This window comes from Cibotium barometz, chromosome 3 (assembly GCF_041138505.1).
Source record: "Cibotium barometz isolate CiBa-2024 chromosome 3, ASM4113850v1, whole genome shotgun sequence".
Lineage (NCBI taxonomy): Eukaryota > Viridiplantae > Streptophyta > Polypodiopsida > Cyatheales > Cibotiaceae > Cibotium > Cibotium barometz.
In genome coordinates this window covers 19,342,205-19,366,511 of record NC_141048.1, presented here as the reverse complement: position 1 = coordinate 19,366,511, position 24,307 = coordinate 19,342,205, and the positions used below count along the sequence as shown (strand labels likewise).

Genomic DNA, 24,307 nt, shown 5'->3' with positions numbered 1-24,307 from the left:
TTCGTATGTTGGCATCACTGAGAAAAGCTCAACACAAGTGTGCTTGGATGTGTTTCTCTGATCTCTCAGAGGTGATCTCAAAATATGTGCTACTACAACTGTGCCTCGTACTTCCACCGTGTAGATGAGCACCAAAGTCGTTGCAAACTGTTACTCCTGTCATGAGTGGATCTGACTGCTGAAAATCCTCAGAATACCCATGCTGACATTCTTAGATAAGGTCGATCGTGAAACACGCTCAACCGCATGCGACCAAAGGCATACCTCTGCACTGAATTTTATGTGCATTGGACGGTATCAACATGACACACTGCACAAACCAGGATGCTTCGCAACTGAATGATCCAACATAAAATTAATGACAAATCAGCATGGCGCCTCAACCTGTAGAGAAGCATGCCCACTTGTATTCGAGAGTAATAACAGGCCCTCTCCTTACTGATTTGCTCTTGTATGCATACATAAGGACAAAGATGGTAGGAAAAAAATGCAGAAAAATTGCATCCAAACGGCTAATGCATGGTTCAGCTTCAAAGTGTACTCTACCCAAAGAAACGCATAGCAGCCACTATGGTAGTAGATACAGGTTTTAAAGCTTGTAACTCTTTCCATGCATGTCCAGTTTTGGCTTTGATGGGAATTATCTAGCCTTCTCTCCCAAAGTCTTTTCCCTTCTTTTTTTAATTCTTAATCTTATTTTTCCCTCTCTTCTCTCTCTCCTTTTTACTCTTTTTTCCTGCCTCTTCCACACTTTCACCAGGCATCCTTCACCTTTTTTAATTCATCATGCAAACCTAAATAAGAAGATTCATACCCCGTTTGCATATTTTGACATGAATGGGACCTAGAGCTCCATTCCTACAGCAAATAAAAGGTATAAATACAAAACATTCCATTCTTGACAAATCGAAGCCCAAAATTTGCACATGATATCCAACAAGAGTGTGTTTTTGAATGCCATCTTCCTCGTATTCTTGTTTTTAGCAAATTGAAGACGGGCCAACACCAATGAAAGTATACCGAGAGAAAAGGAAGTACATCCCATTTCTAGAGAGATCTTTAGGATAGCATGCACTTCACCGCCACATAATCAAAAGAACAAAATACCACTGAATTGAGTGCACAGTTTCACAGACTCAGACTCGGTTTCTGTATAAGTCATGTACACAACATTTTAAGCAGTGTCTACCTTGAGCAACCATTTTCATCCAAGCTTTGTTGTAGGGAATTGGATATAAATTTTCCTGTTGCATCGAAAGAGAGCAACAAATATAGGCCATCTGCTGCAACACAGACTTCATGTGCACATCAGCTCTCTACCAAGACCCAGATATGGTAAGGACAAAGAACATAACAGTCATGTACACATAAATCTTTGCAAGTAATGTCTACCTTGAACAACTGTTTTCATCGAAGGTTTGTTGTAGAGAATTGGATTTAAAAATTTCCTGTTTCATCAAAAGAGAGCAGCAGATAATAGGCCATCTGCTGCAACACAGAACCTTATGCAGACATCAGCTCCCTAACAAGAACCAGATACAATAAGGACAAAGAACATACTATCAAATGGAGGCAGGACCATTACGCACTAGGAATTTGAACATCATATTTGGCATCCACATCAACAGGCCAATGAACATACTCCTGATGACCCTCATTTGAATCTAGACTGAATACCATTAAAAAATAGGAATCCCAACCCTTACATTTGGTGAATCTGCACCGAACATCGTCAACAAATAACAACCCTGACCTATCATGATATAATCCACATGGAATTCAAGGTATTCAAGATGTGCCTTCTCTTTGAAGATCCAAAAGACTACCAACAAAAGCAGACAAGAATGGTGTAAAGTAGATGTATCCTGTGACAAGTCCTGTATCCTATGAAGAGATCCCACATGTTACATTGGGAATGATCCGAAGCCACACACAAAGTTCAATAATAGGGCCGGAATCGGGAAGGTCTGCGAAACCGTGGAAATTTCCTGTGACACGTGATGAGAAGAGGACTCAGCTACAGCTTGACTTCCTTTGTTGGTAAAAACTTAACTCTCTAAAAACAGTTCTTCTTGATTCAAAACGTACCCATATGGAGAATACCCAGCATAAGGATTATATGGCCTCCGCGGAGTGTATCCATAAGGACTAGGTCGCTGGCCTCTAAACATCTTCATTCCTGGTACATTAGTCCTTTTGGCCGTCACCTGCCAGCTCAAAGAAACATGTGCGGTACAGACTCAGAGGATAGTTCACCTGTGTAGCTTATGAGCTGCTTGCACACACACGCGCACACACGCAGAGAGGGAGAGGGTGGGGGGAGAGAGAGAGAGAGAGAGAGAGAGAGAGAGAGAGAGAGAGGAAGGGAAGAAGAAGGGGGGGGGGGGGGGTTACCTTCAAAGGACGACCATGGAGCTCCGACTCATTCAACTGGAGGGCATTTGGGACAGCCTCCGTCTCCACAAACTCAACGTAAGCATACCTAAAAGATGGCATGAGCTTTCAATCTAAACAAAAAGCACTAAAAAGTGCCTTACTAAACTATACTAAGCTTGAAACTTCAAGAAAAAAAAAATAAGTGATTACCCTTTTGGCTGTCCAAATTTATCTGTAAGGATTGTCACACGATTCACGGTACCACATGACTGGAAATGCTGCTGAACTTCCTCAGGTGTACAAGAATAATCAACCTAAACCTCCAAAATCATGTCAGTATCATAACAGTACTTAGACACCTGAAAATTTCAAATCTAAGTGAATGCATGAGAAAAGCAGTTGATATTTATCTGAAAATTTAGGGGATGAGACAATACATTGCCCACATATACAGAGCGTGAATCTGCCTCTTCTTTACTTGCTTGGCTTGCCGCAACGCCTGCTGGATCTAGATTCAAACCAACCACAACTAAGTGAGCAAATCAGTACACCCTGACAAATCCATTTGTGAACATACCACAACAGTCTCAACATAAAATAACCTTGAACAGTCCCCATCTCCTTTTCTACTTTAGCTTGCATGTCCCGCAAAGCTGCTGCCTCCTCCTCCATTTCTTTAAGTCGCCTCTTCATTTCTTCCAATTCCTGATCAAAAGAAGAGATGGCTCTAAGTTTTAAATCTGTAACTAATGGGATTAAGCTCAGTAACGAATACTCACAAATGTCCGAAGTGGGGAGGAATGTTATGTACCTAGCACCAACCCTTGGGGTTAGGGACTAATCCAGTAGGGTTAGGGGAGCCCTGGGATTAGGGAAAGCATGCAGATTCAGGTGGCTAGGATTCAAATTTAATAAAACCAAGGTTATTGGATATTTATGACTGGATTGTTATTTATGGCAGCAATAAGCACTATATAAGTGAGTCTTGGGTTATTATTGATTCATTGTGGTCTGGACCTGGACCAAGAGGCTTACTCTTGCCATGGATGTGGCGGATCACAGGCAGTCTTGCCAAGGGTCCCTTAGGATAGGCTTTGGTGGTATGAGACTCCAAGGCTGACTAGCTTGGCCTATGGTAGTGAACCTTAGCCCCTGGCTTAGAGGTGGTTTACGGACGCGAGCCTACGGTTGGGAGGTGAGCTTCCCTACACCCCTTTTATTTGGTTTCTCTAACCTTGTTTGTGCCTTTGTATTAGGTTGAATCCTGGAGGGATCTCAAAAATAGCATGGCATGGGAGGTCCACGTGGCTAGGTCGCCTCTCTGCAGTGATATGATAGAGTTGGAGGTTGGTTGCTTCTTTTGCGTTCAGAACTCACCACCTTCACTCCAAAGGGGGGTTTGTTAGGTATTTCCGAGCGTCGCGTGTGTAACCATCTTGTGTGTGTACCCATTTGTGTGTATGTGTGAACAGTCCCTAAAAGGGTGTGCAAACACTCTCTTACAGAGAGATAAGGTAAGTGTGTCGTGTGTCACTAATCTAGTATGTGTTTGTGATTGTGTTGAGTCAATAGATAAGGTTCCAAACCTACAAAAAAGCATTGTACTTGGTGATCACTTCAATAAAACTCAATCATTGAGTCGTGCAATTTGTTCCTCTTGAGCATTGTTACATCTTCTCTCTCCACAATTCGCCTCTCTCTAGGAAGATCGCCGCGAACAAGAGATGACAAAAATAGGAGAGGAGATCGCCAAGATGAAAGAACAACATGCACAGGTAGAAGGAATGGAGAAACAAATTGTCACACTGAATGGAGAAATACAGGACTGCAAGAAGGAAGCACGAGAAATTAGTCCCTCCATCCTCTCTGAAGGTGTAGACCTGAAGGTTAAGCTTCAGGAGGACATTGTGGAGACCGACAAGGAGATTGAACGAGGGTGGGCTGCAGTAGTGAAGAAAGAAGTTGAGAAGGGTGAACAAAAGTCACCAAGAGACAGAGGACACCACACACGCCCACCATTATTCATGACACAATTGAGGAGAATAAAAAAAGATAGATTCAGGCATTGCATGTAAGGGCGGTTGGGCTGCAAGAAGGGGAGTCTGCCAAGGTAGACGCCACCATACGATGTCGAAAAATGGGCATAGAAGGCACACCATATATGGATGCATGGAGGGCTGGTAAGGTGTAACACAGGGACACATGAAAGTGACAAAATTGATGAACTACTTGTAACAAACCCACTTAATCAACAATCACAAATAATGAAAGAAAGTAGGATTCAAAGAAAAGAGAAACGAGACCTCGCTGAGAGGAAAACAAGCCCCTCCCCCTTTGCAAGAATTTATTGAATCAAACAACGATGAGAAGTGCCTTCCAAATGAAGAGAGAGTGCTCTAATCTATAGATTTGAGGCTTCAATGCTCTAGAATGAAAAGAGTAAGCTCCAAATGACAAGTGGCTACTCTAATTAACAAGTGTTAGCTAAATTGAGAAGTTAAGGTGAAATGACAAGTGTAGAGACACTAGTGTCGTTCTAGATGCCACATGTCTTAATTTAAGAGGTGATTCTTCCATAACCTTCTATGCTAAAAATATCCCAACTCATAAAAAATTTGACAAAGGTGCTTTCGTAACTCTTGATCCTTGCGAAAATCCGAAGGTTTTGACGTGAACACAATTTTCATTAGAGCATGACAAAAATAGCAACTCTCTTGGATTCTAAGAGTTGCATGCTTTGGGTCCAAGAAGGCTTTGTTGTAAAGATTCAACTGTTCATGGTTTTTTCAAATGATTTGAGCATCTAGTTTTGCCTTCGAAACCACTCATATCACATACACTCTGCATTGTAGTGCATGGTGACAGGATGGCTCATCATCAGTGCTCCATTGTACAACAATAGAATCCTTTAGGATTTGATATTGTCATAAGTCGTGACCCCATTGTAATCCTCAGTCCAGGACAAGCTACGTAGGTCATTCCTCACCCTTACGAGTGTCAATCAGTCAGTCAGTCAAGTCCCTTAACCCACTTGGAGAGAATCATTCATGCATATAGAGTTAGTAGAAACCTTAGGGTTTGCAATGTGCATTATAAAGCATTATATATACCTAGATGAATCCAAGAACATGCCCAAATTCACCTTATAAGAAAGTGCAATTTATAACATCATGGTAGTCATCCACAAGACAATAAACCATCAACTCCATCATGCATAGCATGGACTAGATACTATGGCATCCCCACTAACATCATAAGTGCCCAATAGTGGGTGTAGAACTTGGTATCAATATATGCTCCCACACACACCCCCACGCGCGCACACACACAGTATACATTCATACATAGGTCTATGTACTAAGTTTTTTGTTGGGGTAAAGGCATTATGCCCACCCTTGTAGTGTGTACAAGCCCATAAGTTATAGTACATAGTACACTTAGTACTTTTAATGTACTAAGTGCACTATGTGTACTAGTGCAAAATATACATGTGTGATAGGGGAGTCACACACTCACACTTGATGAGTTGACTTATCCCCATATGTCTCTCTCTCTCTCTCTCCCTTCTTTCTCTGTGTGTTTGTCTCTCACATGAAACCCTAACCCTAATTCTTTCTCCCATTCAACTGGTATCAGAGCCTTGGTTTTAGGGTTTTGTTCTCAAGGGTGCAGAGCTGGAAATCGACTGTGGAAGAGCTACGGGCAGAATTGCAGCAATGGAAGTTGCCTATGCGCAGAGCTGTTGAACCATTCGCAGGCAGGTGGGCGGAAAGAGGAGGAGTCGAGGGCAGCCTTTTCTCCTTCAGCAGAGAGGCGGAGGTGACGACGTGCTGCAATAGACCTTTGTAGTGGCTAAAGGCATGTCAGTTAGCGACTGACTGTGAAGTGAAAGTCGACTGGAGAAGAAGCGCAAGGATACGAATGTGGCGCAATCTGTGTGAGCGTTAGCCACAAGGCGTAAAGCCACTAGGCGAAGTCGGCGGCAACATGAACGTGGAGAACACCCGTAGCGAAAATACCCGTAGCGCGAAGGGGAGGCAGGCGAGCGAGGAGTAGCCGCAGCGTCAACAGCGTTGTGGTGCGTGTACCAGCGTGCCGTAAGACGAGTGCGGAGCGAAGGCTGGTGACCCACCAGTGTGCCGTAAGCCAAGGCCAGGAGGTCCCGTTGGCCACTGCACAAACTGCGCTGCCCAATTACAAAGGTCTAGACAGCCTCTCGACTACTGCAATCCTTGCAGTCGAATAAAATCGCCTGAGCAACTGCCGTTTGCACCTTTGCTGTCTTTCAATCCTGCACCCGCCACGTCAACAACCAGTAGCACCAAACTCTTTGGTGCAGCCTGCAAAAGCCCATCAACAAATCGCTACCTTTTTTTTTTCCCTGCAATCAGAAATTACGAGGTATTTTGCTTCAATTTTTTGGGATTTTGCATGTTCAATCATCAATTGAGCAGGTACAATCATCAATTGAGCAGGTACAGGTCCAAATTGCTCAATTTTTGAGCAAAATTGGCAAAATTGGGTGACATTGGTCACATTCAAGATCAATTTGCAAGAAATTGGATGTCAAAATTTGGGGCTTTTGATGTATTTGTACAATTGGGCATTCATACATGCTGTATGATGTGAGCAATCTCACATTCGGGCAAAATTGCAGCAAATTGCAGTGCAGATCAAAGGGCTTTTGTGCCGATTGGGTTGATTTGCATGCAAGCACTCGCATTTGATGCTTTGGGCAATGTGTTGATGCCTGTCAAGCACTCAATGTGCCTGTAAATCAAGGGGCTTTTATGTATTGGATGTATATGTGGCCAGGGGGAAGCATTGCGAAGACTCTGAATGCCTTCATGTGCGCTTATGTACCATGTATGATCAGAAATTGATCTTGAATCAAGAGGCTTTTCAAGATTTTATACCTCGAATCCTCAAAAATCAACTTGCAGTCAAGGGATTTTTGCCCAATTTCTGTTCGGGACTGTTGCATGCAGTGGTCGGGACTGTAAAAGTCTGATTTTCACTCTTTTGGACAGCCAGGAGAGCATTTATTGCTACTGTTCTTGCTGGTACAGATCTGGTACAACTTTGTGCAAGTTTTGGCATGGCTGTACATTGATTTGAGTGAGGAAAAGGTTCATTTTCAGCTGCTGTACTTGCCGGTACAGGTTTGGTACATCATTGGTGAGCACTTAGTACTGCTGTACAGTACTTTGGAAGGGCAACAGAGCACATTTAAGGTGCTGTCCTAAATCTGCAGCAATCAGATTTTGGTGATTTTATCACATACAGTGGGAGTAGAGTTGCATTTGTGCTTCCGCAGTGGGAGAGAAACTTTGGGAGAACAACTGTGAGCACTTTGTGTGCTTTTGGTGCAGTGTTTGCACATTTTGCAGGGAGTCAAGCATTGACAGGTTGCATATTGCTATGGCAACCACAGGTGAGAGCTCTTCATTGCTTCACATCAAGAAGCTTGAAGGCTCACATAATTATGATATTTGGCAAACCCAGTGCTATAATGTGTTGCTCCAGAAGAAGCAGCACAAGCCCATCAAAGAAAGAGGTGTAATGCCCGCTTCTCTTACTGCTGAAGAGTGGGAAGATATGGATGAGCTGGCAAGATCTACTATCATGTTGTCTGTGTCAGACTCTTTACTTTTCAGCATTCGTAAAGAGAAGACAGCTTGGGGAATGTGGCAAAGATTGCAAGACTTGTATGCCCAGCAAAGTGCCTCAAGCAAAGTGTATTGGTTGAAGAAACTCATAGGTCTTCAAATGAAGGAAGGGGCGTCTATGGCAGCCCATCTAAATGAGTTTAATGGTGTTGTCAGCCAGGTAATCAATCAAAAGTTGGCAATGGACGATGAGTTCAAAGCCACCTTTCTTTTATGCACTTTGCCAGAGAGTTGGGACACATTCAGGGCAGCCACTAGCAATTCAAATGCTATGCTGTCATATGCAGATGTGGAAGGTGCTCTTCTTCAAGAAGAGATGAACAGGAAGAACAATTCTGTTGGAAAGTCCAATGCAATGAATGCACGTGGGAGATCCCAACAAAGGGGTAAAAGCCAAGAACAGGGAAGGAGCAAGTCCCGCTCCAAAAAGGACTTGGAATGCCATTATTGTGGCAAGAAGAGACATATCAAAAAGCAATGCTACAAATGGAAAAATGATCAAAAGAAAAAGGGAAAAGGCAAAGACAAAGACAAAGATGAAGCCAAAGAAGCAAAGCCAAAGGGCAAAAGTGGAGTCAAGATTGAAGAAGTCAATGTGTCACATGCAGATGACAGTGAGGATGAGGTCCTATTCACGTCTACTTGATGCCCATTCACTTCTTGCAGGAGATGGTCATGGTATGCACTCATGGATCATTGATTCAGGTGCCTCCTTTCATGTCACAGGTTGCAGAGACTTGTTTGTCAAGTATACTGTTGGCAATGAAGGAGTAGTTTATTTGGGTGACAACCATGCATGCAAGATTCTTGGCAAAGGTGATGTGAGGCTTGTGTTTTCAGATGGCTCACAGCTTATGCTCCATGATGTCAGGCATATGCCTGAGATCAAGAAGAACCTGCTTTCTACTGGACAGCTTGATGATGCTAATTATGTTACCACATTTGGTCGTGGAAAGTGGAAGATTAGTAAGGGCTCACTGGTTGTTGCCAGAGGCTCTAAGGTGGACACTCTTTACTTCATGCATGCAGGTGTTTGTCACCATGCTAATGTAAATGCAACCGAGCTGCCGGAAATCTCTGTGGCATAGCCGGTTGGGACACATGAGTGTCAAAGGAATGGAGCAATTGTCTCGTTTGGGTTACTTGCCTTCTCTAAAGTTCTCAAGTTTTCAGTTTTGTGAGCATTGTATATATGGCAGGCAACTCAAGTGCCCCCACAAGAAAGCTCTTGGACAGAAAGATGCTCAGTTAAAGCTTGTGCATACAGATGTATGTGAGATGCCTCAGCTTTCTTTGGGAGGGGCAAAATATTTTGTGTCTTTTATAGATGATGCCACACGCAAGGTGTGGGTTTATCCTCTTCATTTGAAGAGTGATACATTCTCAGTGTTTCAGAAGTTTGTTGCTCTTGTTGAGAATCAAACTGGCAAAACACTGAAGGCTTTGCGTTCCGACAATGGTAGAGAGTATATGTCCAAACAGTTTCAGGACTTTTGTGATGCTAAAGGCATCAAGAGGGAGCTCTCTACTCCTTATGATCCTCCACAAAACAGGACAGCAGAGAGGATGAACAGGACCATTCAGGAGAAGGTCCGTTCTATGTTGTCACATGCTGCGTTGCCTCATGGTTTTTGGGCTGACGCTGTTTTTGACAGCCGTTCATCTTATAAACAGGTCACCTAACATGAGGCTTGGTGGGAAAGTGCCAAAGGAAGTATGGACAGGGAAGCCTCCGTCCTACAAGCACTTGAGAGTGTTTGGTTGCGTTGCGTACGTGCACATACGCAGGGAAATGCGCACCAAACTTGATCCTAAGTCTCACAAATGCATATTCCTAGGATATGGTGACAGAGGTGAAATGGGGTATAGACTTTGGGATCCAGTGAATAGAAAGATTATACGCAGCAATGATGTCATTTTTGATGAAACATGCATGTATAAGGAGCCTGCAAGGCAACAGGAGCCTGGCAGAGTCATCTTTGATGATGATGGACATCATGGACAACAACCAAGGGCTGTAAATCAGCCATTACAGCAACAAAACCAGCCCTTAAATGGTGCTGAAAATGGTCCAAATGGACAGCCAGAGATGGCAGAAGATATCCCTATGGATATCCCATAGTTAGATACCGGGCATGATTTTTCAACCTTATGGCATGGAACAGGAGCCACCAATGGGTGATACGCAGGCTGGACAACAACCTGCAAATGATGGTCATTGGGTACGGAGGTCCACAAGACCCTCCAGAGCCCCTGACAGGTTTGTTCCAGGGGTTGACTACTTGATGCTCACTGATTGTGGGGAGCCCTCATGTTACAAGGAGGCTTTACAGAGGGCAGACAAGGCTCTTTGGGAGCGTGCCATGAAGTCAGAGATGGATTCTCTGCACAAAAATGGAACATGGAAGTTGGTGCATTTGCCTACACGCAAGAAGGTTTTGCCATGCAAGTGGGTTTACAGGCTCAAAGTTGCACCTGATGCAAAGCCAAGATACAAAGCCAGGTTAGTGGCTAAGGGCTTCAAGCAGGAATATGGTGTGGACTTCGATGAGATCTTCTCTCCAGTGGTCAAAATGACCACACTTAGAGCTGTGTTAGCTTTGGTTGCACATGATGATCTGGATTTGATTCAAATGGATGTGAAGACTGCTTTTCTTCACGGTGATCTCCATGAGGAGATATATATGCAACAGCCAGAAGGTTATGCAGTGAATGGAAAGGAGAAGCTTGTATGCAAGCTGAAAAAGAGTCTTTATGGGCTCAAACAGGCACCAAGGGAATGGTATCATAAATTTGATACATTCATGAAATCCCAGGATTTCAGGAGAAGTGACATAGATCACTGCTTGTACACCAAGAAAGCTTTGGATGGCAGTCTATTGATCCTCATCTTGTATGTTGATGATATGTTGATTGCCGGGAAATCTCGTAAAGAGATGGATGCCTTGAAGAAGAGGCTGCATCAAACCTTTGATATGAAGGATTTGGGTGATGCAAATCACATTTTGGGTATGCGGATACTTCGGGACAGAAATCAGCATGTGTTGTATTTGTCTCAGAAGGAATACATTGGCAAAGTTCTGCAGAGGTTCAATATGGACGGGGGGAAGAAGACTAGTACTCCTTTGCCTCCATATGTGAAACTCAGTGCTATGGACAGCCCACAGTCGGATAGTGACAGGGCTGATATGGCCAAGATTCCGTATGCTTCAGCTTGTGACAGTCTCATGTATGCCATGGTTGCTACTAGGCCGGACATTGCATTTGCAGTGGGAGTGGTTTCTAGATACATGGCCAAACCTGGCAAGAAGCATTGGGAAGCAGTGAAAGGTGTCATGAGATACCTGAAGGGCACACAGGATATGTGCATATGCTTTGGCAAACAGGATGCATTATGCATGGTTACACGGATTCGGATTATGCCGGTCATCCAGATAACCGGAAGTCTACTACCAGTTATGTGTTTACATTCACAGGAGGTGCTGTGTCATGGATATCCAGGATGCAGAAGTGCACTGCCTTATCTACTATACAGAGGCCGAGTATATTGCAGCCACAGAGGCTTGCAAGGAGGCATTATGGCTATCTCGGTTAGTGGTTGATTTGGGTTATACAGGGGATATTCCATTGTTGCATTGTGACAGTCAGAGTGCCATCCAGTTGGCAAAGAACCCTGTCTTTCATGCAAAGACGAAGCATGTGGATGTGAAGTATCACTTCATCAAAGAGGTGATAGAGAACAAGCAAATTCAGCTTGTTAAGATTCATACGGATGACAACCCGGCTGATCTGTTGACAAAGAGTTTGCCTCCGGAACGGTTTGCTCATTGCAGACACTTGATGGGCATTGGATGAGGCCAGTTTCAACCTTGATATGGCCTTGTATATTATCATGTACATGCTGATTTTTCTTTTCCTTCATTTAAGGGCACAAGGCATTATGCCCACCCTTGTAGTGTGTACAAGCCCATAAGTTATAGTACATAGTACACTTAGTACTTTTAATGTACTAAGTGCACTAACTTAGTATCAATATATGCTCCCACACACACACCCCACGCGCACACACACATCATACAAAGGACAAGAGAACGCTACAAAGAGTATGTGATCATGGAGTCTGGTTCCTCCCTTCTGCTATTTGCTTCCATATTTAAGCATCAAAGCTTACTAATTGCGAGTAGAGTCGATGACAATGGAAGTCTTTGCGATGGAAGCATTTGGAGTGTTGAAATCTTCGATTTGTCGCGATCCTTCACAACAAAAGTCTTCAAGCGGATGAAGGGAACCCTGGGAAGGCTTCCCTTGTGGTTCAACTTGAGAAAGGAAGGCTGAAATTAGGGTTTTCAGCTAAAAGACTAGACATTACAGCAAAAATAAGAGCTGTTTTGCTGAATTCTAGTCATTGGGAGTGTGTGGGAGAGTGAACACCACCTGGAAACACTGTTAGAAGCTTAGAAAACACACTAGCAAGCTTGGATATGGAGTTGGAAAGAAGAAAGTGCAAAAAATACAGCCAAAGAGGCCTCATGAAGGGGGCGTCTACTTCTAGAGAGAGAGGGAAGAGAGACACACTCACTTATAAATTAGTGCAAAATCCTAACGCTAGGTTTATGACCAATACTTACCACCTGTCACATGCCACATAACCATGTCAGTAGGCAGTTTCACACACACGGTTCATCACGGGTGGGCGTCCCCTTACCCGAAACTACACATTGGTCAGGCAAGCATAAAAACATCATGCAATTTCAATTTATGAGCAAGCACATAAAGATGCTATGCAATGCAACAATAGTACGGACAATCCCCGTTTATGAAACTATACCAAAATAGACGTGCTCAAGGCAAGTACACGAGGTACCAAACCCAATGGAACATCAATCCTCTAGGCATTTCCAGGCATGTACACACTGTCAGAATACACAGCGGAGATGATGACCAGATCTAGGAACACAAGAGCAAAATGCAGTACAGAAAATCACAGCACAAGAGAGGGAGAGATCGAGGCGTGGAACTCTGCTCTATATACACAAGAAGATCTCGAGTATCACCGTACTGTCCTCCGTCGAACAGAACTCTGGCAAGATGTCATCAGCAACGATCTGTTCACGAACAAAGTGCCTCTGGATGACCATGGGTTCCTCCAGTGGAAGCCCAAACCTGTAATGCAACCTCTGCATCCTCACCACCTCACAAGCAGCATCACAAGCAGCCCGGTACTCTACCTCTGTCCACGACAAGGCAAAAGATGACTGCCTCTTACTGCTTCTTAAAACTGCTCCTGGGCCTGAAGTAGATCTCCTCGTGTCTGGATCTCCTCCCCAAACTGAGTCACTCCATCCGTGGAGTCGGACTCCATCAATCAATCCCCCTCCTGTGTACAAGAGTCCATGATCCTTCGCATGCCGCAAAAACCACAGGAAACGCAATCCTACCTCCCAAAGAGTCATCCGCAACCATGAGCTCAACTACCTCATCAGGAAGCTCCCGTCCAATCTGGTGTCCATCAACCAAATCAATGAACCATTCTGCTTCTGAGTCAAAGAGGCATCACACTGCTCACAAGGATCAACACCTGTTACGGTGCAAAAACAAGTCCTGGAAACCTGATGAAGACCACGCAAGGCCTTTTGAAACCTGTCAACCACCCCCTCTGAATCCGGAACCACAAAGCCTCGAGAAACCACCTCCTTCTGCAAGTAATCAACTGCCACCTGCTTGGCTTTCCGAAAGGTCCCCATGGAAAGAACATCCTCATCTACAGGAGGTTCTTTGTCCCGAATACTATGAGACATCAGAGCATAAGTTACCTGTTCAGTTTCCTCTGACTGAAGAACACAAGAACTACCAACATCAGTACTGGAGAATTCCTGCTAACTGCTGCCATCTACTGGCAAGCTATCCACCATCTGGTCCCGGAAAGCCTGCACCTGTAGCGTATCCACACTTAAGTGGCCATTACCAGACTGCCACTCATCACAAACCTAAGGACCTGGGAGAGAGAGTGCTGAAAGCTTGTAAACTCCATTCTCCACTCCGCCTTTCCAAACCACTTGGCCTGTTGCTTTGTCCCGGAGAGCAACAAAATGCTCATCAAACTCCACCCGTACGCCAGTCTTGCAAACCTGATGCACTGACAACATATGAAAACCAAGTGACGGAACATACAACACCTGGGAAAACTGCTTCCCCCCCTTGCCATCGAAAACTATCTCCATCCTGCCCTCACTGTGAACTGGGATAGTGGATGTATCCCCTGTAAGAATGTGACCAGAAAGCCTGCAGAGATCCTGTAAACCGGAACGGGAAGGAGTCATGAGCCTAGAAGCACCACTATCTAGAATCCACTCCCGAGTATCCGTTGTTGCGGAGAGTCCTCCAATCTCCTCCCTGCCTGAAGAAAATGAAACAGCGGTGTCCACCACCTCCAGGTGCACAAAAGCCAGAGTCTTCATGATTGCTGCTGAGGAATCTTCACCCTTCTCGGTCTTCTACTTGGGACACTGCCTCCAATAGTGGCCTTTCTCGCCGCAATCATTACAGGTCCTCTCTGCCTTTAGTTTCTCGCGGTCAGTTAACGGACTTCTTCTCAGAAGACTTCTCCGACGAAGCCTTCCCTTTGCCCGTGTTACGGCCTTTCAACCGTTGGCCAGTTAAGGCCTCCGAACCTCCACCCTGAGGAGGGTTCGTGAATCGTTCCTCCTGGTCTAGGACCATAGGCACAAGCTCCTCCCACGTGATGGTACTGAGCCTGCCACTGGTAATCAAAGACGAGTAAAATGCTGAGTACTAAGAGGGCAAGTGCGACAGCAACGTTATGGCCATGTCCTCAGACGATATCTCCTTCCCAGCAGCCTGAAGAACTTCCTGCTCTGAAGAGCCTGCAGCCATAGTTGCAAACATTCGCGAATGCAAGGCGTTGCAAACGTTTGCAAACGTTTGCAGTTTGCACCCCTTTGCAAACTTTGCCTGCAATTTTTTTTACACTTACGAATTGGGCCACTTTTGGGCATTTCTAACATTACGCGGACACCTCCGCCCCTTGCGCGTTGTCGACCAGCAGTACACGCCTACGCGGAAGCGCTTCCGCCCCCTGCGCGCTGTCGACCAGCAGTACACGGCGCACACCCCTACGCTCTTCCCTCTCCGCGCTATCCAGTGTCAACCAGGCTCCAGGCTCCAGCAGAAGCGAGCAGCTGCACGCCTACGCTCTCTGCTCCGGGCTCCCTTGCGTGTCTCTACTCACCCACGGGCCACAGCCTACAGGCCACAGCGAGGCCCAGCCGCCCAAGGGGCTTCCGACCCGCGAGCTTCCGACTCCCGAGCTTCGCTCGAGTCTCTACTACCGAGTGAAGGACTTCCTGCCTTCAAGCCTTGGAGATTTGAGAATGGGAAAATCCTCGGGACCGGAGTGGGAATATGTAACCCGCTTGGAAAAGAAAGGAAGAGGGATGTATCAGTGCAGGTGTAAATTTTGTCCTCATGAGTGGATAGGTGGGCCTTTGCGAATTCGTGCTCACATCCTAGCCATTTCAGGGCACGGTGTGGACAAATGTGAGCATGCCCTAGAGGATGTGAAAGATATATGCAGGCGATTGCATGTCAAAGCTGACCCTATGTATGATAAAAAGGCAATTGATGATGCGGTGGGGGATTTGGGGGATGGTGCTCAGGATGTATCAAATGTGGCAGCTTCAATGTCAAATGTATGTGGTTCTTCTAGTACATGTAACGAGGCAGTTTCTGCAAACAAAAGACAAAGAGTCTCTAAGGGTAGCCATTCTCAAGGAAAATTGGGAGCAGCATGGCAATTGCAAGCAAGAAAAAATGCAACAATTGCAGTGCGGCGTTTCTTCTATGCAGAGGACATTGCTCATTGCAAAGTGAAAAGTCCATATTTTTTGGATATGGTCAAAGCCATTGGCGAAGCCGGAGCCTCATACAAGCCACCTTCATATGAGGCATTGCTTGTTAAGGAGTTGAGAGATGAAGTCAAATGCATAGATAGAGATTTGCTTGGCGTAAGAGATAAATGGAAGAAATATGGATGTACAATTGTATGTGATGGCTGGTCCGACACCAAGAAAAGGCCAATCATTAATGTGCTGGCATCATGTATTTATGGCAGTGTGTTCTTAAAAGCTGTTGACACAAGCGGTCAATTGAAATCGGGAGAGTTCATCTTTGGTATCCTTAAAGATGCTATTCTTCATGTTGGTCCTACCAATGTTGTGCAAGTATGCATGGACAATGCATCAAATTGTGTGGTTGCGGGAGAGCTTGTCGAGGCTCAATGGCCTCATATCTTTTTTACGCGTTGTACATGCCATTGTTTGGATTTGCTATTTGAAGACATTGGCAGCTTGACATGGGTTTCCCCCGTTCTTGAGTGGGCAAAGAAGATTGTGAAGTTTATAACAAGGAAGCCAACTCTTTTGGACATGTTTCGAAGGTACAGCAAGAAGGAGCTTTTAAAGCCAGCAGAGACACGTTTTGCTTACACATTTATTGTATTGTCAAACTTGCTAGATGAGAGAGTCTACACTGGCTTGAGGAAGATGGTTGTAAGCGATGAATGGACAAATGCAAAACAGGTGAAGAACAAAGTTATTGGCTTGGAGATTACAAGCAAAGTGTTAGAGACAAGATTTTGGCAGGATGCAAGACAGATTGTGAAAATAATGGCACCTATTTTGAAGATTCTTCGCATGGCTGATAGGGAGGGAGCCACCATGGGATTAGTTTATGAGCTCACAGATAGGATGGTGGAAAGCATACAAAAAATGACAGGTGTTGATGAATGCAAATTGAACCAAGTAAAGGCTTTATGTGTTGACCGTTGGGACATGATGCACTCTCCTCTTCATGCCACAGGCTATGTATTGCATCCAATTTGGAGAGGCAAGGGACAAGAAGCAGATGAAGAGGTGCAAAATGGATGGATGACATTTATTGAGCGTTATACGCATGGAGATGTTGTTGAGCAAGGTGCATTGATGGATGAGTTGGATAATTACAGGTCATTGAAAGGTACTTTTTCTCGCCCACTTGCTCTAGATGAAAGCAGAATGCATGAAGGGGTAAAGTGGTGGGAGTCTTTTGGTGCAAGCACCCCTAAATTGCAACAACTTGCCATTCGAGTGCTTTCTCAAGGAACTACATCTTCCCCATGTGAGAGAAATTGGAGCACTTTCTCACTCATTCATACCAAAAAGAGGAACAAGTTGAAACCTTCAAACACTGAGAAATTGGTATACATACATACCAACCTTCGACTTGTTTCCAAAATCAAGGCAAGAGGGTATGAGAAAGTGGAGGTAACTTTGGAAATGATCAACAAGGAGAAAGATGATGAGAGACTTCTTTCTTCACAAGAGGCTCGTGAGTCTATGGAGGATGAGGAAGAAGAGGACATGCATGCAGTTGGTACTGAGCAGGCTGAAGCTGATATTGTTGAGACAGATGAGGATGCTACTTCATCTTCTTCCTCTGAAGAGGAAGATGATGAATGATCACGATTCACCATGTACATGACCTCTCACACACGGGCACTTTTTACCTTGGCTGGACAAGGGTTTTTTCCCCGTGTGAGCACACTTCACTTTTAGTGTGTTGGGCTCTTTGCCTTGGGACTACAGTCTAGTACTCTGACTTATGTACTTCACTCTTTATGCGATAATATGAGTATTGAGTACATTTCCAGCACTCTTGAGTCTTGAGTCTTAAGTTCTAAATTCTAACATCTTTTAAGTTTCAAGCTTTCAAGTTTTTCATTGTGTTTTCAAGCATTGACTTTGAACATTCTATTTATGCCCAAAAAATTTATTTTTTTAACCTGCCACGAATGCGAATGCATCCACCCTCAATGCATTCTTTTGCAAACTCGGCATTCTCGAATGCGAATGCACGAATGCAAAGAATGCTTGCAACTATGCCTGCAGCTTGTTAATATGCTCCCGCATTGTCGACGACTTTGCAGGGCTCATAACCCACATCTGTACTTCCAAGAAAATCCTCTTCATGGGCGATACCCTGTTGTAAAGAGAGGCCAAATGCTGCCATATACCTCTGGCCAGCGTCATATGCTTTACATGATTGATTACCTGCAATGTGCAATTGAGAAAGATAAACGAACGGACCCTGGCGTTGACACGATCCCACATCTGTGTTTGAGCCTCTCGGTCCTTTCGGATGGACGGTAACTCCCCTTCCTCTACTTCCGGCCGTGAAACCCCAACAACGACGAAATCAGCGAGGTCGTAAGACTCCACAACAGATTCCATCATAACCTTCCATATGCCATAGTTGCTCCCGTCCAACTGACGGTCTACCGGGAACGTGGGGAGTGTCGGGATCTTCACATGCCTCTCGACCATCTCAAACAGATCTGCCATTGCGGGGATGTACTCTGAAAAGGGTGGGTGGGTGGGAACCAAGAAGAACTAACACTTGCAAGTGGCTGTCCAACAAATCAGCCCGCCGTCCTCTTGCTTCTCCTCTTCCCGAACAGTTCCAAACAATCCACCAATCAGCAACACAACAGTCCCCCTCTTGCTCACACAAATCCCAAGAACTATCTAGAGCCTAGGCTCTGATACCATGTCAGAATACGCAGCGGAGATGATGACCAGATCTGGGAACACAAGAGCAAAATGCAGTGCAGAAAATCACAGCACAAGAGAGGGAGAGAGAGAGGCGTGTAACTCTGCTCTATATACACAAGAAGATCCCGAGTATGATATAAAAATGACAAGGGGACTGGGGGCCATTTTATATGGCCCCCCATCAGCAGTCGGCCTGCTGTAGGGCAGTCGACAAGACACAAAAACACCCCCACGATTGAAAAATCCACAATCGGCCAGCAGCAAAGGGGATCGGCCAGCATAAGGAAAGTCCACGACTCATGCAATGCAGTCGGCCACTTCCAGAGTCAGCCTGCTGTAGGGCAGTCGACAGGACACAAAAACACCCCCACGACTGAAAAATCCACAGTCGGCCAGCAGCAAAGGGGATCGGCCAGCATAAGGGAAGTCCACGACTCATGCAATGCAGTCGGCCACTTCCAGAGTCTCTACAGATGTAGTCGGCCAGGTTCAAGGTCCTCCTGCCACTACGAGACTGCCTCCCATGCCACAGAAAAATAGGAAAAAATGGGAAAAAAATACGGAGAGTGGGAAAAAATGAGAAAACACCTCATAAGGGTGGACACACCCACAACAAAGACCCTGGTGTATAAAAATAGACAGGAGATGACTTCTAACACACACAAGCACAAGTCCCAACGGAAAGCGAAGTCCACAACATCACATGAGTGGCATCAATTCCCGGCATATGCAACTGCCATGGACGCCAGTCCAATGCACATACATAATGAGAGAGCACGGGTGGACCGATTGGGTGGCCAAATGGTGACAAGGACCCATCTCTTAGATTGGGACATGTGGTAAGAAAGTGGACCAAAGTGAGACAAGTGGCCTAACACTTGTTAGAAAGTGAATCAAAGTGTGACAAGTGGCCTCACACTTGTCACTTTAGCTATTGTGTGGCTCTCCACATGTCATTGTGGCCTTCTCTTGCCATTTTAGCTCATGGGAAACCCAAATCTATAAATTAGAGCCCTCTCTCTTCATTAAGGGAGGCTCTCTTACTGCACACTAGCCTCTACCACCGTTATAGGCTGCCCTAATGATAGCTACTCTCTTTCTCTCTCTCTTGAAGGCTACCCATGAATATCGGCTATTGGAGACTGTTTTGGAGACTTCCATCACAAAGAAATACTGAAGCCACTGTACCGTTATACCAACCATTGTTCTTGTTGTACCAACCCTTGTACTTCTTGTACCTGTTGTACCAACCACTGTACCGATTGTACCAACCACCACTGCACCGACTATACCAACCCTTGTACTTGTTGTACCAACCATTGTACCTATTGTGCAGTGTACCAACCATTGTACTTGTTACATTGTACTTATTGTATCAGCTGAATGGAGAGTTGTACTTGCTATACCAGCTCTATTGCATAAAGACCCATGGTTTTTGAGGAAGAATCAATACCCACATGAAGGTATATGGTTTACATTGTTGGCTCGGTATTTCTACAGCTATGTGCCGGCTGAATTTTATGGTTGCCTCGTGTTGGGCTATGTTATGGCATTTGTATATGGATAATCCGGTCTCTCCTGTGGGGATAGTGAGGCCCTCAAAGCTTGTCCATGATATTATTCTCCTTGGGTAATAAAATACTCCAAGGGAAGGGGCGGGGGGGAGGGGGGGCATTCCGGCCTCTATGCGGTGTCACATGTGCAAGCTCCATTTTCAGCATTTGTAGATGTTTTGTCTTGCTTTTTTGTTTTATGCAAAGTGATGATGCATACGTGTTAAGGTTGTGGCCATGTTTAAATGTTTTAATATGCATTGATGGTATCAAGAAGTGTGTCAAAGGCCCTAGTCCCCCGGGCACCGCGAGTTTCAAACTCGACCAAAGCATAACTTTCTACAAAAACAAAACCACTGAATGTAAGGAATGGAGTCTTCGTAAATCTTTTCCGCATCCAATTATGAAAATATCAAAAATTTAAGCAGCACCTAATGACCCTTAAGCATGGTTTACTAGTCTCATCAAACCATTCTGGTTTACTAGTAATCATGAAAGCCAATTTGAGGTTTTCCAGTAGGTAAAGTTTTTCTTTAAACCTAAGTAAGGTTTGCTAGGAATTAAAAATTTTATGGTAGCCTGGTCAGGAATAATTAGGGGCTTTCTGGTAACCTTGTTGGGGTTTTCTGGTAGTTAAACAATCTTTGTTTAACGGCAAAACAAATATCTGCTGGTGGTCAACAGAGTTTGCTGATGAACATACGATCCATGGACACAATCAAACGCGCATAAGCAGATTATGTGGAGGTCACATGAAGCGTAAACAGGGTTTTGCTAGTAAACGAACGATTACTAAGCAGAATTAAAGCATCGAGTAAAGGTTCAACATCATTAATCTGTCATAAATCGTGTGAACAAACGTAAGGCAGCATTGATCTGTAAACAAATATGTAGAGAGAGAGAGAGAGAGAGAGAGTACATTAGCAGCAGCATCGTCGGTATGGCCCTCATCCGGGAGTCCATCCAGGTCTGTTTCCTCCACATCCTCCTCCGGAATATCTCCTCCATACACCTCGTGCTCCTCCTCCATCCCACCAAAACCCTAACAAACCAGCACTCGAAACGCTAAATAAACTGCGGAGCGCTAAAAACCCTAACCCTAAAACCTTGAACGGAAAGAAAAGCCTGACAGTTGAACTGGCAGAAAAAGGGAACTTACAGTGAGATAAATTTTCATCAAAAACAAAGAGAAGAAATTACCACAGGAGGGGCAAGCGAGTGTGCTGTTGGAGATGGTTTGTGTCCTCTCTCTCTCTCTCTCTCTTTGTTACAGGCAGGTTATGTCTAGGCTTCCGTTTCGACTCTACGGGAGTGTGGCCATTTTGTAGTACACTCGTGTGTGCACGTGTAAGCCATGTCAATTAGTCACCTTCCATGTTCCTCAATGTAGGAAGTTTTTGTGAGTTGCTCGTTGGGTCTCGGTTTCGAAGTACATGGGAGATGTTCATGAGAGGCTGATTTTTTGACACTAGTGTCCAATGCTTGTAAATTGAAGTGGCCAAAGTGGTGTGCATGAGCTAATTTCCAAGAGATGGATGAGGTTTTTGGCTATTTCGAGGAGGTTTTTGGGGTGGTTTGCAAAAAATGTGTTTTGGTGGCTACTTGGTTGACTAGTTCTAGTGGCCAAGGGAAAGGAGCCACCACCACTAGTGACCCCCTTACTAGTGGTCCCTTGCGAGAACAACTCCATGGACTTGCCATGTTTTTGCATGTCCTCATTGTTTGAAATATTCTCATATTGTTCTCAAGACATTTGACATTTTTATGTCTAGCCATTTTGTACAAGGTTTGACCATTTTTAGAGCAATTAGGGTTGTTGTCGCATGATTCCCATCTCGCAAGGCACTCGATGATTAGATAGGATTAGTGGGTGGTGAGAGAGTAAGTTTGATTAATCTTGTCTCATGCACAATGGTTTCATGAAATCCACCTTGAACATTAAGCACTTGCAATCTTATGGTCCCCTAACAACCTTGACATATAGTAGTCTTGCACAATGGTTTCATAAAGTCCACCTTGAACATTAAGCAAGTGCTATCTTATGGTCCCCCAACAATCGTTACATATAGTAGTCTTTAGTAGATAGTGAGAGAATAAGTGTGTTTAATCTCCTCTCATGCACAATGGTTTCATCAAGTCCACCTTGAATATTAAGTAGCTTCAATCTCATGGTTCACTTAGAGTAGTCTCTTGTCAAATGTGGTCCTCCAACAATCTTTACATATTGTAGTCTTTAGTAGATAGCATTAGTAGATAGTGAGAGAATAAGTTTGTTTAATCTCCTCTATGGTTTCATATGAATATTAAGTAGCTTCAATCTCATGGTTCCCCAACAATCTTGACATAGAGTAGTCTCTGGTCAAATGTGGCCGAGGAGAGAACTTGTATAGCCGAGGAACATTGTTATGTAACTAGGTAATCAAAACCGGATGTGAGAGAAGATAATGGATATACTTTTACCCTTGTGTTTAATGCAACTTCACTTGCCATTGGGGCATTCTATCCTATATCTGCATATGAGGTTCATTACACACATATGAATCACTACTATCCCATTATGGTCCAGCTCCCTCTCATCCATTAGAGTTTTCTTGAGATGTCCATATGTATTGCAAGATGCCACAGCAAGCTAAGGTGGCCACTTTCAATCATAGATAGTGGTGGTGCGTGCAATAATCTCCCAAAATCATATGGTTTTTGGCATTTTAACTTTGTAATATCAGTCTCATTTATGGAATTGGGAATCCATATGGGCACCATGTGGGCAATGTAGTATTTGATTAATAGAAAATAGATATTTCTAAAAGGACAAGTGTAGCTCCTATGCATATCCACTTATCACTAAAATCCTTGAGTTGAGAATTCTTATAGCTCTCTAGCAAGAAGGAAGAGAGTGGCAATGGTGTAGCCATTTGGTGGAATCCTTTGAGTATGATATCCCTAATTCTCTAGCATTGGCACATTATCACGTATTAGCTATGCTCTGTCTACTTTATTTTTTCACTCTCTAAGGCTCTGGTGTGTGAACTATCACTTTTAAGATTGATGCATGGTTTGTGCAAGCATGGCACCTTCATTTCCCATTGTCAATAAGTCATGTAATACTAGACTATATCTCAGGGGAGTCACCTCAAAAAATGTTAGTGTACCACGTGGGTTCAACAGGAGGGGTTTTTTAATTCAACTTTAGAAAAAAATCCGTTAGTTCATAGGTAAAGAGGGGTTATTTTATTGGGGGGGGGGGATTTTAGTTAAGGGGTTTTTTAAATACCTCTTAGACACACGTGATACCAAGGGTTTTCTAGTAGTGCACCCCCCGAGGACTATATGCACTTCTTTTCCATTATTGATACTCTTGCAATATGGGGAGCATTTACTATGTGGTTTATGAAGAGTGGTGTTGACTTGGGATGGTGGCAACCTCATGAGCACATGTCTATTTCATCTTAGTAATGGGTGTGTGTGTGTGTGTGTGTGTGTGTGTGTGTGTGTGTGTGTGTGTGTGTGAGAGAGAGAGAGAGAGAGAGAGAGAGAAGGGGGGGATTATGCAAGTAATCTTATACACAAAAGGATAAACAAAAGAAAAATACTAGTAACTAACATTGTGGAGATGCCTCGTCCCATTGACAATGATCCAACATCTAATAGAGGCATGGATGAGTATCTTTTTCATTGGTGAAAAAAAGTAGGGAGGATGTCTAGTATCTTAGAAATGTGAGAATATATGTTAGTACTAGGTTAGCCACCCCTAGAAGGCAATGATGTGGAGTGTCCTCACTCAAGTTTGACATGCATCTCATATATCGTATAAGACCCTTTTTGAATGGCAACTGTATATTATAGCATTGGCAGTTGCATATTGTAGCATTTTGAATGGCAATTGTATATATCATATAAGACACTTTTTGAATGGCAACTGTATATTATAGCATTGGCTTTATAAAGAAAGTAGGACACTAAGTGATCGTATGCAGGTGCCACCATAGCCAAATGTGGGTTGAAAGTTAAGCTAGCTCAAGTTGTGTGAGTTTCTAAAATACTCAATATGTTGTGAAATGTATGATAGGGTTGTTTTTTTTACATCATGACTTCCCTGCTTTTG

At 44.1% G+C, this 24,307-nt stretch overlaps 1 protein-coding gene across 1 annotated transcript; it reads right to left on the bottom strand.

The window, feature by feature from the left end:
- Nucleotides 1–1,431: 1,431 nt before the first annotated feature.
- LOC147639808 (polyadenylate-binding protein 2-like) lies at nt 1,432–21,561 on the bottom strand. Its single transcript, XM_086774277.1, has 8 exons — nt 21,406–21,561; nt 21,125–21,247; nt 2,979–3,081; nt 2,814–2,884; nt 2,587–2,690; nt 2,395–2,482; nt 2,089–2,207; nt 1,432–1,988 (listed from the first exon to the last, which is right to left on the bottom strand). The coding sequence occupies exons 2-8, from the start codon at nt 21,233–21,235 to the stop codon at nt 1,940–1,942; spliced, it is 645 nt and encodes a 214-aa protein (XP_086630403.1). The 5' UTR covers nt 21,236–21,247; nt 21,406–21,561; the 3' UTR covers nt 1,432–1,939.
- Between the last annotated feature and the right edge of the window lie 2,746 nt (nt 21,562–24,307).

What these genes read in the sequence shown, in the direction of transcription:
- LOC147639808 (XM_086774277.1), bottom strand. Translation starts at nt 21,235, where the DNA reads ATGGAGGAGGAGCACGAGGTGTATGGAGGAGATATTCCGGAGGAGGAT. An exon ending in CCGACGATGCTGCTGCTAAT is followed by an intron (nt 3,082 to 21,124) that starts GTACTCTCTCTC and finishes TCTTTTGATCAG; the next exon opens with GAATTGGAAGAAATGAAGAG. An exon ending in TCCATGGTCGTCCTTTGAAG is followed by an intron (nt 2,208 to 2,394) that starts GTAACCCCCCCC and finishes TTGAGCTGGCAG; the next exon opens with GTGACGGCCAAAAGGACTAA.